This window comes from Cryptotermes secundus, unplaced genomic scaffold (assembly GCF_002891405.2).
Source record: "Cryptotermes secundus unplaced genomic scaffold, Csec_1.0 scaffold816, whole genome shotgun sequence".
Classification (NCBI taxonomy): domain Eukaryota; kingdom Metazoa; phylum Arthropoda; class Insecta; order Blattodea; family Kalotermitidae; genus Cryptotermes; species Cryptotermes secundus.
Window position 1 is genome coordinate 2118797 of NW_019724601.1, and position 17512 is coordinate 2136308.

A 17512-nucleotide genomic window follows, 5' to 3' on the forward strand; every position below is an offset into this window, starting at 1 on the left:
CTACGCGGAAATGTGTTTACCAAGTCATTGCCTAGAAACGGGTTGTATAATCCCGTTGTTCTATTGTTGCGTGCGTGTATTACGGGGTGTTCATCGAGCCGTTGCCTGGCAATGCGTTGACATGTCACATGTCAGGCGACCGTAATGTCGGAATGAATACCGTGAACTGCGCACGTTTTATCACTCTTGTTCATGTAAACAAGAATAACACAGGAAACGTACACAGTGTAATCTCAGAAGGAGTGTTCAGCAGACGAGATAAAAGCAGGATAAAATTGATCCTCGAGTATATGTTGCAGTGAGCTCAAACGTTCTTAAGTATTTATGCTATAACGTAAAATAATATTGGTTAATCATATCCGTGAGAGTCGGGACAGCTCAGTCGGTGTAGCGACAGGCTACGCGCTGGAAGGCCGGGGTAAGAGATTTCTATTTACTCCATAGCGTCCAGACCGACTCTGAGGCTCATCAAGCCTCCTGTCTCCAGTGGGTAAAGCGGCAGGGGCGTGAAACTATATCTCCACTCCCCACTTACGCCTCCATGTCATGGTGCTTACAGAATTAAGCACAGAGAGAAAACATTATGTGCAGTCATATATATACGTAGACCTTAAATTCAGCTGACGCTAGAACCGTCTTCGCCCGCTCGAACATTGGAGTAGTGGGTTCGAATCCCACTCGAGGCATGGATGTCTGTGTGCGTTTCTTCCGTGTTTGTGTTGTTCTGTGTGTAGGAAGCGGCCTTCCGACGGGCTGATCCCCCTTCCGAGGAATCGTACCGACTGTGTATAGGATTAAGAAACTGAAAAAGCGGCTAAGGTCGAAAGGGCTATAGACACATAGAGAGAGAGAGAGAGATAAATTCCGGTGGAATGAAGATTCGTTTGTTATCGAGAATAAGAAACTTCGGTGAAGCTTTACTTGCGAAAAATGTTTATCATACGAAGATTAATTGTGAAGTAAAAATACAACGTCCAGAAAATATATTCGTGCAGTTTTTTAATTCGCTTGTAGTACTTTTACAACACACCTCGTATATAAAAATTGTTTTAGCCTCTTCTCTTGTTTCTAAACAATAAAATGAGGCTTATAAGATCATCTTATTGTCTGTGTGTCTGTGTATCCCCTTGAACGTTGCTAGGTTACGGCACGGTAAATACGTTCCTGCGGCAACGAATAAACACGGAATAATAGAAGAACGACGTCATATATTTACCGTCGTGAGTGTTTAAAATTTTTGGAGAGGTGTAACAAAATTCGAGGGCTCAGCTGACACAATTATTCCACGCAATTTATGAAACCCAAGATTTATTGCTCTCCTAACAAGAGCTGGCAAACTCCAAGACTCACGACACGCTAGATTTTACGATGACAGATTTGTAGCCCCCCCCCCTCTCGTTCAGTAGAATCACACCGTGTCGGCTGTCAGTGAGGAGGGTTGCAAACAGAACATATGACGTTCCCTGTGTACGTGTACAACATATAGTGTATTCACATGGCGAATTTTTAGTTATTTCTGCGAACATGACAGTTAAATAAAAAGAAACACAGTGTAACTGAGGATGAGATCAGACAACTCTGATGTACATGCGGGCCGTCCTGTGCATTAGTTAATTGGCCCAGAGAACCGAGATACAACGTTCAAACGTATGCACGTTTCCAAACAGAGAGTCGAGGGCGTATATTTTTCTGCTACTAAATTCGTTTAGGAAAGCATAACTTGGGTATGCAAAATGGGAGCATTTATGTGAATCACTCAGTTAGTATGCGTATGTTAGTGCTGACATTAAATTTTCAGTAGTATGTAAATATATTTTGCCATGTAAATCCATTGCTAGGCAACGCCCGCAACACACACTGGACTAACAATACTGGGGCAGTGCTTTCTGTTCGCGGTGACGCCACACAACAGTGAGTACCGGACACGTGACGTTTTTTCTGTAGTTCCACGACGAGATCATTGCTAGTCAGGAGTGAGCGCGCCAATGGACTGGCTGGATAGCGATCACGTGACGTGTATTTTGTGCATGGTCCGTGCAAAGTGATTATAAGAGGAGTTCGGCAGGACAGTAGCAGTAGCAGTAGACGGAGTTTAGTTGAATTCCGAGGTTCCAAGGTGATTGAACAAGAAATGCCAAGAAGATTTCACAGCGATTTGAAGTGCTAGTTCCTCTGTTGAGATCCGTTGCTAGGAGACGACTCGTGGAAACTGAGAACCCCAGTGTGTGTGCAACGGTGTACAGGAAATTGTGTACATCAGCGATAGTGCTGTAGTAATCGTGATTAAGGGAACTTGTAACCGAAGTGCTAAAAAAATACAATCATCCGATCTGGAACCCGATATTTTCGTCACGCGTACCCCCTTACACATGACAATATTTATAGTCTCTAACAGAAATGAGTACCAGGAATCTACCTGACGGTAAAGGGTGGCCGGCGCGTAAGGCTGACCTCATTGCCAACTGTTAGCCGGTTGTGTAGAGAAAATGTGGGAACCACGACGTCTCACAACCCTATGGGCCTCCATGGCCTGTTACAGGAATAGCTTCACCCTTTTTTACCTTACCTAGGCTTATTATACGCTTAGCTGCTAATCTTATGTTAACAATGTCGACTCGAAAAATCACGATAAATATGTTACATATAATTAATAACTTTGAAATTAATTGGATATAATTTCGGTAGTTGCATTTCCTCCGAGTGGTTTCATCGAAATGATTCAATCCCTCTGTCTCTCCCCTGTTGCATGCGTTAGGCGTTTTATTTCGTTTCAGTTTCTTAATCTTAGACAGACGTTAGGGCTCCTTGGAGGGGTTATCAGCCCGTCGCAAGGCCGAGAGTCACAGAAACACAAAATAAAAACAGACATAAACCCATACCTTGAGTGGGATTCGAACCCACGATCCCAGTGTTCGAGCGAGCGAAGACAGTTCATGCCTTATATCCCGAAGCCATGGTGATCGGCCATCGAAATGACTAGGCAGTGTCGTATTCTGTACACAAGCCGGGATAGTGACGGGTTAGAGGCTGGAGGGCTGTGGTTCGGTTCTCAGCAGGGGTGTTTTTCCCTGGCGTCTAGACCGTCCCTGGGATCCACCCAGCCTCTTATCCAATGGGTACCAGAGGTTCTTTACGCGGGGGTAAGAAGGCCGGGTTCTGAAGCAGACCACTCACCTCCATCTAGTGCCGCGGTCAAGGGAATTGGTGCTGTTCCTCCACTCCGGACGTCTTCATGGTCTGATGCTTACTTAATTAAGTCCAGCAATAACTTGACCTTTACCTTACAGTCTGGGAGGACAGCATCTCATTGTTTTGCATTAGTTAAGAAGAGGGATTACCTTTTACCATTGAAGTCCATAAAAATATTTACAGCACGGATGTCGGTAGGAAGTAATTGACTGATGGAACTAGAAACGAGGCCGCACCACAGCTGAAGCGGTTAGTCGCTGGCTTCCCACCGCGGCGGCCCGGGTTCCAGCCCGGGTCTGATAAAGTGGGATTTGTGGTGGACAAAGTGGCGCTGGGGCAGGTTGTCTCCGAGTAATTCGGTTTCCCCTGCCAATCTTCATTCCACCAATTGCTCCATCATCATAATCACCCGGGGCAGGCTACTACAGGCCAACCAGTGGCCGACGTGCCGAGTGGACCCAGTTTGACTCCACCCCCGACTAAGCGAATAAAAAACTAGAAGCATTCAAGGAGCCGGGATAGCGCAGTCGGTGTAGCGATTGGCTACGGGCTGAACGACCGAGGGGTAGGAGTCCCAGTCCCCGTGGAGTTAAGTATTTTCTCTTCTCCACGTCGTCCAGACCGGCTCTGGGCCCCACCCAACCTCCTACCTAACATATACCGGGGGCTGTTTTCCCGGCGAAAAGCGGCCGGCGCGTGAAGCTGACTACACACTAACTAGTCAAGAAAATGTGGATCTATACATTCACTCCCCCATACACCATCACGGCGTAGTGCTTAATTAGTTAAACACAGGGACAATTTTACCTTACCTTACAGTCCATAAAAGTACAATTACAGCACGGACGTCTCTGGAAATAAGTAACTGAATGAACTGGAAGCATTCAAATGGCCGTCTTGTAACATTTGCAGTCATTCCAGTAGTTAATGCAATGAGGCTTCAATCAGCCAATCGATCAAACTCACCCGTCAATAAGTGGCACTTCAGTCAGGATCTGCCTAGCCACTTCCAGGCGCTCTCTACCGGAAGTGACGCTCTCGACCCGGAAGCCTGCTGTCATGCGACCTGTCTCACGTGTCAGAAGCGTCAAGACGAGAAGCGCCACTTGCAGATGGCTCTCCGCACAACGACCTGCCATCTGGTGACACAGACAGTAACAAATTGTTATTTAATTCCTGTCCCCATAGCCAGTCTATCAAAATATCATTCTGTAACATCAGTTGTCTCTTTATGTGCCCGGCGTGGGGGTCACTTTACGTCATTGCCAGTAGCTAAACTATAGTCCTGTGACATGTGATGATATCGGATTTATTGAGCTCTTAAACAACACGTAACTATATAATCATACCGAGTTATAAACTCCAAATATCACTATAAACACAGCACACATAAAATCTTCTTAGGCTTTATTAGCCGTTGCTTTGTAGCGGCTTCCATTAGGGGTTTGATAATCGTATTTATTTGGCTCTTAAAGAACTCGTAACTATATATAACTACGATAATCATACTGAGTTACACACTCCAAATATTACTATAACTACAGCACACATAAAATCTTCTCAGGCTTTACTAGCCGTTGCTTGGAAGCGGCTTCCAACAGCAGACGTTCCCCTTCCTCTGGGTTCCCGAACTGTCACCAACCTCAGTTACCAGCTTTCTCCGGTCCGAGTCCCTTGGGGCTCGCGACCATATTTTACTGCCCCAGACTTAAGACTTCCATTATTGCGTGTTCTCTAGTTGCTGGGGAAACAACGTGTCCACAGAGCTGTTCCTTAGCAACAGCTGTTATACTGTCGCCTGTTTACAAAACTGTTATTTGGCAATGGGTCTACATGTCACATTATATAACGTCGAATGGTAGGATTAGAGACGAATGATGGATTAAAACGGATTTGGAAGGGAAGGGTCGTGGTCTATTCCCGGCATGTATCTGGAGGGAATGAAGAAAACCACGAGAAATGTCCATTAAGGTAGCCGATGTCACTATGTCTGTGTTCGTGTAAACGAAAGACAGAAAGTGCATATTTGCTTCAGTTTACATAAACTCAAGGTCGCGATATCTATTTCAATGGAACACTGAAATTACAGCTGAACCTATAATGTTTGGAATCTCAGCTCCAACATTATGTGTAACCTAAAGCAAGGCCGGGCCATAGCTCAAGCGGTTAGTCGCTGGCTTTCCACCGCTGCGGCCCGGGTTCGATCCCGGGTCTGGTCAAGTGGGATTTGTGGTGAACCAAGTGGCGCTGGGGCAGGTTTTCTCCGAGTACTTCGGTTTCCCCTGCCAATCTCCATTCCACCAACTGCTCCACAATCACCCTCAACTATCATCTGGGTCTGGTACAACAGTCCAAAAGTGGCCGCAGTACAAGGGACTTAGTCCCACCCCACTAGCAATAAAAGTAACCTAAAGCAATCGAACAGTGACATCCATAAACTTATAAGAACTGCATCCAATTCCTTAGACCACAAAATGGACTAGGGGAACAATAATTTGCTGATAACAGTGGCCGCGCGTTCTAAGTCATGAACAGTTCTTCGCTAGCTGAAATACTGGGATCGTGGGTTCGAATCCCATTTAAGACATGGGTGTCTGTGTGTAGGTGGCGCGGCCTTGCAACGGCTTGATCCCCCGTCCAAGGAGTCCTAGCGACCGTGTAAAAAGATCAACAGGCGAAAAAGCGACCAAGGACCAGCAAAGGGCTGTAGAGCCATAAATACAGAGATTAAGAAAGTGAAGTGAAACGAAGCGTTTCGCGGATGCCATGAGCTCCCAAAGTGGGAACAACAGGAAAGATATATATATATAGCTGAAGTAGATTTGTGATTCTCCCGGCTGTGAATATGAAGACTACTGCCGTCTGTGATGTGACGCCGTGTAGTTTTGCAGAACGTTCACAGTGTTTATCGGAGAAATGTTCTGCCTTCATTAAGACACAATTATACTCTAAATATGGTGACAGCAGCTTCCACCGAAACGTCGCTAATATCCTATCAGACTACTCGGAATCACATCCGAGACAGCAGCGATTTTCGTTTCGGAGAAACCTCTTCCGTTCTTGTTTTTACTTTACACAGAAATCTTAATAATGACAGAAAGGACGATGATGACTGAGAGAGAGAGATTTGATGACTTAACAATGATTGTGGCACACCTTGTGTTTACCCTTCCTATTTGTTTTCGTGTGCTACGTCACACTTTCTGTAATTCATGCTTATGTACGAGCCAAGTTTGGTTTAAATTGGTCCCAGATGGATGTAATAGAAACACAGACACTTGGTCACAAGAACTTAGGGTCCCCATGGAAATCAGATGGATGGAACGTGTTTACCTCTTTAGCTCCTAGGGGCTGGCATGCTGAGAACCTGGACTAGCCGCATGTCGCCCGTAATAAGGGCAGAGGACCCCGTAGGATGTCTGGTGCTATAACATCTGGCCCGGAAGCCGTGTTTCACTCTATGGCTCTCACATCCCTCACAGGTAAACGCAGAGAAGCAGGGGAACTTGGCGTTATGTAAGAATGTAAAGGGAGAACATCTAAATAGGTCACAAACGGAAGTAAAACTGCTGTGCTTGACTAATTAAGCACTACGCCATGAAGGTGTATGGAGGAGTGGATGTATAGATCCATATTTTCTTGATCTCGGCACTAGCTGGAGGTTAGTGGTCAGTTTGAAGCCCCGGCCGCATTTCATGGAACCCAAAGTTTCATTACCGTGTTCATAAGAGCCCTTCAATGATCCCAATCCTGAGTCAGATCAATCCAATCCATACCATCCCATCATATCTCTCTAAGATCCATTTTAATATTGTCTACCCACCTACGTCTTGGTCTTCACAGCTGACTCTTTCGTTCTGGCTTTCCCACCAATATCCTATATGCATTCTTCTTATCTCCCATTCGTGCTACATGCCCTGCCTATCTCATCCTATCCCAGAATCTAGTACTCTAATTAATGCTGCACAGTTAATGATGATGATGAAAGTAACAATTTTTTTATTGCTAGTGGGGTGGGACTAAGTCCCTTGTACTGCGGCCACTTCTGGCCTATTGTACCAGCCCCAGATGATAGGTGAGGGTGATTGTGGAGCAATTGGTGGAATGAAGATTGGCAGGGGAAACCGAAGTACTCCGAGAAAACCTGCCCCAGCCCCAATTTGTCCACCACAAATCCAACTTGACCAGACCCGGGATCGAATCCGGGCCGCCGCCGAGGGAAGCCAGCGACTTACCGCTTGAGCTATGGCGCGGCCCAAGTTACAGTGTATCTAGGTGACTTCATGATACACGGTCTTTACTGAAAGCCGATGGCCGCTCGAGTGATATAAAGGATTCCCAATCTTTAATGGAATCTAAAAGCTCGTTACCGTGTTCTCAGAAGTCAGTTCCTACCCTGGCAACATACTGTAACGTGTAGGAGTAAGCGCGTGACTTATAAGACGGGGGTTTGGATTGGATGATTGAATTTATTGACACCTTTGTACATTCAACGCAGACTATAGGTGACATTATGCTATCGCTATTCTGCACACTTTACAGATCAGTGTTACACACGCACTAGTGTTCTCAGTCCTCACTAGTTGTATCCTGGCAACGGATTTATAACTGTCTCACTGTAATTTCAAATCACACATGAAGTATTCCTTGCACAGCCTAATTCCTTTCTTCCCACTTCTTTCCAATCACCTTGGACTGCCATTTCTAGAACTTGACCCAATTCTTGACAACTAACGAACACAAACCACCTACTTATAATTTCTCGACGGATTAAGTAGAAGATACAACCTCTCTATTGTTAAGAAGGCTTGTTTACTAATCCGTTGCCTAGCAATGGACGCCCTATTGTTGCGCGCGTACGCTTCCGCGGTAATGTTTTTATCGAGTCGTTGGCTAGCAGTGGATACTGACGTGACAATATTTATCAAATAATTAATTTTAATATTATCCTCCCATCTAAAGTTTTCGAACATTTTAAATATATTTTTTTTAGTATTAGTAAACATGTCTGTATGTATGTATTTTGGCAACATTGGAAGCATCTGAATGAACCGGATCGTATTGAGGATGTTTAGGAACTGCTCACGGCTGCACAGCAACGTTCGGCTATGGCGTCCTTACTGAAATCTCTCCAGGAACCAGGATTGGTTCGTTGGTGATGCAGAAACAGAAGGAGGTTGCTCGAATACAAAGTTCCCAAACTGCACTGTTGTCTGTTAAGTTCCAGTTTCTAATGCGGAAAGTTGGCTTTATTGGGAATTAAGAGAGAGCAGGATTTGGAAGTTGAAGTACTTTCAGGGACACTTTAACCCGTAAACTCACTTTAAACTTAAAATGGCTTTTTAAGGGACCCGAAATAAACCCTAAAAGTACAGTAAAATCCACGCAGAATGTAACAGTGAGACTGCAGGTTCTTACGGCAGTGAACATTAAAGTTGTGTTCTGGAATGTGACGATGTGTAGCCTGTAAATCGTTATAAATTTTTCGAAGGAACCTGCTGTCTCTATCTTCAGGGCAGGTTTTGTGGTCGTCTTAATATTTGAATCATTTTACTTTATGAGGATCACAGGTAAGTCCGCTAAACTCCTTTTTTTTTTAATTCGCTTAGTGAGGGGGGGGGGGTCCAGTTGGGTCCACTCGGCACGGCGGCCACTGATTGGCCTATTGTACCTTCCCCGGATGATTATGATGATGGAGAATTTTGTGGAATGAAGATTGGCAGGGGAAACTGAAGTACTCGGAGAAAACCCGCCCCAGTTCCACTTTGTCCACCACAAATTCCATTTGACCAGACACGGGATCGAACCCGGGCCGCCGCGGTGGGAAGCCAGCGACTAACCGCTTGAGCTATGGCGCGGCCTTTACTCATTCTTAATTCCTGCATCAGATAAAATAAAGATAAATATACCAGAATCCCATTGGGAATTGAACATCGGCCATACAGACATTGTAAATATAACGTAACTATAGATAAAACGTATAAGATATTTACACACTATTGTTTGTTGTAAAATGTTTTCTATGGGAAAAAGGGAGCGTATAGAAAAGTACTGATGAAAGAGGAAAAAATATGATGAAGGCGCACTGAGTCCCCAGTGGGCCATAAAATGAGGCTAACTCCGTATTACGTGGAAATATGTGTCCAAGTTGGGGTTTACAGAGAATCTAGGCCGACATTTTGTGATATTTTCTGTCCGCTATGGGGGGGGGGTTAAATCCACCTCTCCCTCTGCTAAACCAAGCAGTGGTCGTCGTCACGATCCCCAGGGAACGTTACCCAGCGCCATTATTACGATTCTGTACATAATACCTTACCTTCGTGTGGCATAGGAGAGAAGAGATGAGTATATACAGAGTCGGCTCAGTTCAATTTCTGATTAGACGAAAGAGGGTACAAGTAAAAATTGTCTCGGTCCCTAATTCAGAGCTACCACGCAAATACGTATAGGAATATATGTATAGCTCCACGCATTCTCCATTCGACACTGCAAAGATCTTAATGTTTAGCTTCGCGCTGTGGTCGTTATAACCCCGACACATTGGGTAGAAGATTGGTTGGTTCCCAGAGACGGTCTGGACGTTGTGGAGAAGATAAATATTTTTTTTTTCTGCTGGAAATCGAACCACGACCGTCCAGCCATATCCCGTCACTATTTCAACAGAGCTAGCCGGGCGCCTCTTTGAAGCGCTGTGGAAAAGTAGAATAGAGCATGTGTTCTAACCCCTGCACCAAGTTGATGTATGATTATGTTTGCAGCTGATAAGGAAACCGCATCTACAGCGCATGCTCATTTGTAATGTTAGCACCTCTGTTGCGTGTTAATGGTAAGAGCTCCACGCTACATACAAAGTATCTCTGTCTAATTAGAGGATCACAACCGCTGCTTCAGCGCTACGGTTGCGCAAGCACCCCCAAACCCGCACAACCAATTTCAGAATATTCTACAATCCCTCATTCTCTGGAAATGATTATGAAGTGAAACAATTCATGCATAACATTCAACCCTGATTAAATTCTTTATTTCAGGTGATGATATCATAGTATTTGTCTACATAACCTCATGATGTATGGAATCTTGAAAGGGGCTGAATTACTATTGCAGCCTGTAGACTCATTGCTAGGCAAAGACCGCGAAACAAAGCTATACAACAGCCGTTGTTAGGTAATTGCCGCAACAGATTGGTAACATGAAACAATGGAGTTCTATATGCGGTCACTGCGGTAGCAACGTCATGCAACAATAGAAGAACTGTTCGGAGATGTGTTTTCTGTGCTGTCCGTGCCGAAGAGAGCAGGAGAAGTATAAGTTTTGTGAGAGAGCTGCCGGTCAGTAAAGTCGTGAACACGGAAGCCGAGTAAGCTACGGCATTGGAAGCCGTTATCAGGCGACAACCGGTGAAGATACAGCAAACTGAGAAGACTCAGTACGTGCTGTAGTGAACTGTTGAGTGTGTGAATTAGCGATAGCGCAATAGTTACTTGTAGTTACGATCTGTAAGTGTTCAGTAAATCCGATTGCTAATCCAAACCCCATCTGTAGTCACTCAGTCACGTGGCAATAAGGTTTCAGGCTTCATGAGTAACCGTTACTTGAGCGAGGCCGCAACGGTACGCTATTGTATGGCACCAGACGATACACCGCTCAATTAAGACAAAGTGAAGCTGGATTTGAGGTTTAGACATGTATGTCTATATGGGTATGTAGACAACGGGACGCCGGTTTCCTGCTTGGCTTACTCTTCCACCCTGAAGATGGAGGCAATATGTTCTTCGGAATCTCTCAGAATTACACAGAATTATAACCCAAAAGACGGTATAATTCATAAACTAACGTTGTCCCTGTATTTAATTAATTAAACACTATACCATGAAGACCTGTGGGGGAGTGGAGGTACAGCTCCACTATTTTTGAGTGCACTACGTGGAGATGAGTGGCCAGCGTCATGCTCCCTGAGAAACAGCCCCCGAAGGCGGGTTTGGCCCCAGGGTGTGTCCGGAAACTGCGGAGAGGAGAATATTGTCTCTCCCCTATCGGGAATTAGCTTCAGTTCGTCCGTCACTCAGTCCGTAGCGTAGAGCCTACACAGACCGATACCCTGGATACTGTTATTATTATTATTGTAGGTATTGCGACGGGTCACGTGCTGGATGATCGGGGTTCGTTTCCCGGCAGAGACAAGATTTTTCTCTTTTTACAGCGTTCAAAGAGTACGCGGTAGCGTAGTTGGTTGAGGCACTATGCTACAAGGAGGAAGGTCGCGGGTTTGAGTCCCGATGAGGTGGATTTTTTTTTTAATTTACCTGATCCTTCCAGCCGCATTATGGCTCTGGGGTTAACTCAGCCTCTAACAGAAATGTGTACCAGGAATCTTCCTAAGAGTAAAGGGCGGCCGGCGCGTAAGGCTGATAATCTTACCGCCATCTATGAGTCGATTGTCTAGAAAATGTGGGGGCCTCGACGTCTCACAACCCTATGTGCCTCCTTTACGAATATATAAGTCTGTACTTGCTCTCAATTAAGTGTTGTGCAGAGATGTTAGCGATTGTTATGACTGATGTAAAGTTGTTAGAAAATTCGGTTTATTTCTGAAATTTGGGGGAAAGGCGTTTGAAATTGATTAAGTGGAAGTCTGCAGGAAATTAAACGCAGTCGGAACCAGATGCCTAACGGATGACGTGTAAGCAGGCAAGCACAGCGCCGCAGCTGTTAAGTGGAATACAGAAAGAGATGGAAGGACCCAACGCAAGGGAGAAGACTGGAATTACCCATAGTTACCCTAGAAGGGGAGGCGCTAAAATCTGTTAGCAGTGTTAGTATTAATGATTTAGTATGCGTTTTCTGCTGGTCACAGTGGCAGTGCGGTCTAAGGCATGAACTGTCCTCGCCCGCTCGAACACTCGGGTCGTGGGTTCGAATCAAACTCAAAGAATGGATTTCTGTGTATGTTTATTCTGTGTTTGTGTTGATCTGTGTGTATGTAGCGGACTTGGGACGGGCTGATCCCCCGACCAAGGAGTTCTACCGATTGTGCGCAAGTTTAAGAAATTGTAGAAGGGGCTCAGATACAACAAAGGGATTTAGAGCCAGAGATAGATGCGTTTTTCTAAGCAACTATGAGCTCTAAAGTTATGAAATCTGACATGTGTAATTGAATTACCTGCCCTTTTTAGAGAGATGTACATGTATTCTAACTCACTCTTGGAGCAGAACCTTTCTAGAGAAGCTGCCAATTGTGCAGCCACTCATGAGCTTCCCAGCATTTTATAGAATCCGAAGGTTCAGTACCGTATTCACAAAAGCCCACCACTGGTCCCTATCCTGAGCCAGATGAAGCCAATCTATACCATCCCATCCTATCTCTTTAGGATCCATTTTAATAATGTCTACCCACCGACGTCTTGGTCTTCCCAGCGGTCTCCTTCCTTCCGGCTTTCCCACCAGTATCCTATATGCATTCCTCTTCTCCATTCGTGTTACATGCCCTGCCCATCTCATCCTCCTTGACTTGATCATTCTAATTATACTTGACGAAGAGTACAAGTTTTGAAGCTCCTCATTATGCAGTTTTGTACATGTATCTACTCCACTGGTCCCTATCTTCAACCAGATCAGCCCGGTCCATACCACCCCATCCTATTTACAGGGTTTTGGTGGGAAAACCTAAAGGGAAGAGACAACTAGGAAGACCTAGACGTAGATGGGAAGAAAATACTTACTTGGTTTTTACAGAAATAAGATGGAGTATGTGGTCTGGAGTCATGTGGCTGAGAACAGGGACCGGCGGCGGGCTGTTGTGGACACGGTAACGAACCTTCGGGTTCTATAAAATATTTCGGATATCTGTCTTAGCGACTGTTGGCTTCTCAAGAAGGACTCAGCCGCAAGGAATTAGTTACTTGCACACGAACACAATTTGGACTTGCTAGATCCTCCACATCTCGGATCTGTGGTAGAGATTCTATCCATGTTTTGCGTGTCCTCTTTGCGGTCTCTTGCTTCCTGTTTGCCCTGCTGCACAACTTCACGTCTTACAAGTGGCTTCCCTGTCGAGAGGAATCACCTTGATGGGGGGAGGGGGTTGGCAAGACGCCTAATATCCTTTCCGGTCAGCCACTCTCTCCCAAATCCTCAAAGAATAAACGTAGGAGGGGGAGGGGAGATAGTAATGTGAAGTAGAGAGATACAGTCGAATTCAAATTTTTTTCATGGGCTCTCACAGCTGTTGGTTTAGGGCTGTAAGCTCTGGATGCAGGGCCTGGGGAAAGAGGAAACTTGAGTTTGGGATAAGTACACACGGATTTTCTGAACTTGGCTTCTTTTCTGACGCAATGAATTATTTGTTGGTGGTTTTATATTTCGGAATAAATATGGCAAAGGCGCTATAAGCCTGTGAGAAATGTGTCCTACGGCATGCCGTACTTTATTCTGTGGTTTATGTAACTCCTTTCTCTGTAGATTCTAAAGCGTTCTGACGATGGTGCATAGCGCACAGAATTACTAGGTTCTGGGGACTTTTTCCATCGTCCGGTATTCCAGAGAATAAAAAGATGTCATTTCAGAAACCGGACCTCTTTCCGTCCTCAGGTAAGAGGGAGAACACACATACTCAGTTTGGCCCGTTAGAAAGAGCTGATCTCAATTACCGGACCTTTCAAAACACGACGTTTCGGAAACTGGATCTGTTTCCGTCATCAGGCGAGAGGGGAACTCTGAGACGCACTGACTTAGTATTTTCACTTGATCTCAATTGTTTTAACACACAACAATCAAACCTACGTTCTGTATGACGGTAAAGAAATTTTAAGTATCACATGCACAGCAGGACATACAGGGTGATTATCTAATTGTTGTCGGGGTTTCCGTGACCTATCATTTTCAAACAAAAAAATATATATGTTGAAATTATTCGGTATTCTTCAGAATTATTCTATAATTTATAACTTTTTCAGTTACACTTTCATATTCCGTCAGCAATTTTATTCTATCTCTTCCGGTTTGAAAATTATAGGCCCCGGAAATACCGACAGTAATTAAGAATCACTCTGTATAACAAGCAAACAGAAGACTATAGTAACTTCCAAATGACGCAATAGTGGCCCACATAAGTACATGAATATACCGCAGGCTCGTTCCCACACTGAATTGAGTTTATGAATTCTTTTCAATTTTTTCTCGCAATTCTCCCGTCTGCTTCTTGTGTTCAGACAGTTAAAATATTCTCCGCGTCACTTCGATCCGAAATGATGCCAATCTTTTTCATCATTACGTCAGAAACGATGTTCTTGAGATGAATGTTTTGATAAAGTATAAATCCTGGAGGGGTGTTTAATGTTCAGCGCTGACGACAGTTAAGTCCAGTCAGTCACTACACGGATTTAAAAGCTTTTAACTTTAAAAGATCAAATAAGCCCTGCTGATATCTGAGTTTATGGTGGGAAAGAGGGTTGTAGATGTTAGTAAAAGTGTTAAGAGGACAAGACCGACAGACAGGGTGGTAAGTTGAAGGGGGTGGATAGAGGGATGAACAACGGCAAGAATATTAATCACTGTCTTCACTGACAAATTTCATGCCAAAAGCGGCAGCCGTCTGCCGCGGAGGGATACACAGAGAGAAGTACACGAGTTGCACTGATGGGAAGAAACAAAAGAGCTTAAAAAAATGGATACGTCAAATTGATAACGTATGGAAAACGGAGAGAGAAGAGTAACCACGTGCCTTAGCTGTAAATGTCACGATAATTGCCATGAGGGAAAAGAAGGGCGAGGAATATGACAGTAAAGCAGAGGGGGCAGGGTTAGTGTGGGGGGAGGCAACCGAAAGGAATGGAAGAAACAAAGAAGACCTTAAATAGACATCTAATTGTAAAACACAAGGGGAATTGAATAGACCGATAATGGAAGATGGAAATAAGAAGGAAGCGGAAGAGGAATGGAAGAATAAAGAAGAGATAGGAGACAGGAAGGAAAAAGAAAGAAATGTAGGAATCTTTATTGTATGCATTATGCTATGTGTTTATTCATGTAGAAGTAAATACAACAATTATATAATAAACAAATCAGCGTTACTGTATTTGCATTCGTCTACTGTGTGGAAATACTGTTACATGTTTCGACCCTCTCGGATCATCATCAGGCAATCATTATATTGGATTGTTTATCGATACGGATTCAGATCAGTGATTTATAAGTTTTTCTCGTTCGGGTTGCTTTACAATTTTAATTGTTAAAATATAAAACTATACATTTCCTTTAAAAAGTAACAGATAAACAAGAAAGTTGAAAAGCAACGACGATAAAGCATCTCCTTGTTTAAAACCACCGTGAAAGGGAAAATTATTGAACTACAATTTACCTATGTGGACCTTAGTAACTAAATAACTTGACTGAGCTGAACCCTTATTGAGAAGCCGCCAGTTGTGCAGCCACTCAGGAACATTTCAATAGTTTATGGAACCCGTAAGTTCATTACCGTGGTCACAAGAGCCCTCCAATGATCCCATATCCAAAGAATCCGTTCAAGTCCGAAACCCTTTTTGACATTTCGTAACAAACTTATTTTTTAATGTTAGGAGTTACTAGCACCACGCCAAAACTCCAATCTGGAGGACCACAACTTGTCGGCTGTCCGCGGATGAACTTTCAATATATTTGAAGCTACCGTCCGCATGACGTGGGGACAAGAGACCCATCTAACATGGATGTGTATATTACTGCAATTTTAATTTATATATAATACTTTCTAATTAGCCCAGGGAGTGTCATGGAAATACCAAGCTCAATGAGAATACTGTACAATACTTCCCTCCTAATTATATCATAGGCTTTTTTGTTGTTTACGAATTGCTGGTGCACTGTCTCACTGTACTCCAATTTTTTCTACAGTATTTGACGAATTGTAATTAGAAGTTGATCTATTATTTCGGAATCCAAATTGATGAGTCCTTTTAATTTTGTCTAAACATTGATTTGCCGGTCACGGTAGCCGAGCGATCTAAGGCATGTACTATCTTGGAAACCGGGATCGTGGGTTCGAATCCCACTCAGGGCATGGATGTTTAGTTTGTGTGTGTGCGTTTTTCTGTGTTTATGTACAGGTAGAGGCCTTGAAACGAGCTGATCACCCGCCCAAGGAGTCCTACCGAATGTGTAAGATCTAGAAAAACCGAAGTGAACGGAGAAGTTCATGGAGGTAGACCTAGGCCCACTGGGGCTGTAGTGCCAAGGAAAAAAAGAAAACAACGTTGATTTAACTTTGAGATAAGAACTGTGGATAGAATCTTGTTTGATGTTTTTAACCATAATATCTGTCGAAAATTACTAAAGTTATTTTATCTCCTTTCATTCATTCATTAATTCATTCATCCATTCATCAATAGTACTACAGTCATTTGTTGGGCCCTGGCATCTTCTTAAGTTTCGTAATCTTTTTTTACACAGCCGGTAGGACTCCTTGGACAAGCGATCGGCCCGTCGTAAGGCCGCAACTTACACACAGGATAACACAAACACAGACATCCATGCCTCAAGTGGAATTCGAACCCACGATTTCAGTGTTTAGGATGGCGAAGAGAGTTAATGTCTTAGACGGCGCTGCCAACGTGATCGGCTTTTATATCCTTCTTGTAAGTAGAGTAAACCCTCGTTATGACGCACCCTGATGTAACGAACATTAATATCTGCCTGCGTATAGTCGTGGAATTTTTGAGACGCTGAGACACAATGTTTTGAGGTGGAAAACTTTTAAAAATATCAAGAAAACAACATTAAAAACTTCGTGGCCTGTACTCCACAAGCGAACTATACCGACAGAGCGAGCGCCGCTTGTCGGCGAATTTAGTGCCAAATTTAGCGGATAGAGGGTGTCGCGTGGTCAGCGCAACGAATCCCCACGGCCGTTAATTTCAGTTTTCTAGACCGGAGCCGCTATTTTTCCATTCAAGTAGCTCCTCAATTATCCTCATGAGGCTGAGTTGACCCCGTTCCAGACCCACTACTTCTCAGAAAATGTGGTAGCGCCGGAAATCGAACCCGGTACCTCGGGATCTGTAGGCAGGAACTCTGTCCACTAGACCACAGAGGCGGTAAAAAAAACAATATAAGACCTTTATGTAATCACTTTGTTAGTTTCTCCATTTTTTTGCGTGTATTGGTTGGTTATCCTGTGGTGTACTTCCGTGAAAACACCGACAATTGGTTATATCGGACATCGACGATAACGGACATCCTGTCCTTTAGTCCGTTATGACTAAAAATAGACGCGTACAACCCCTGAGACAATTATTCCTTATTCCAAATAGATCTTATGAGTTCACTGACCTGA

General features: G+C 44.1%; 1 protein-coding gene across 2 annotated transcripts in view; it reads right to left on the minus strand.

Annotated features, from left to right (window-relative positions):
* LOC111862506 (dipeptidase 1) overlaps window positions 1-17512 on the minus strand; it is a 214131-nt gene that overhangs the window by 73630 nt on the left and 122989 nt on the right. For both annotated transcript variants that reach the window (XM_023847979.2, XM_023847978.2), the window contains one exon: window positions 4156-4328. In XM_023847979.2, the coding sequence (XP_023703747.1) occupies window positions 4156-4328 (173 nt within the window). The remainder of the gene's footprint in view (window positions 1-4155; window positions 4329-17512) is intronic.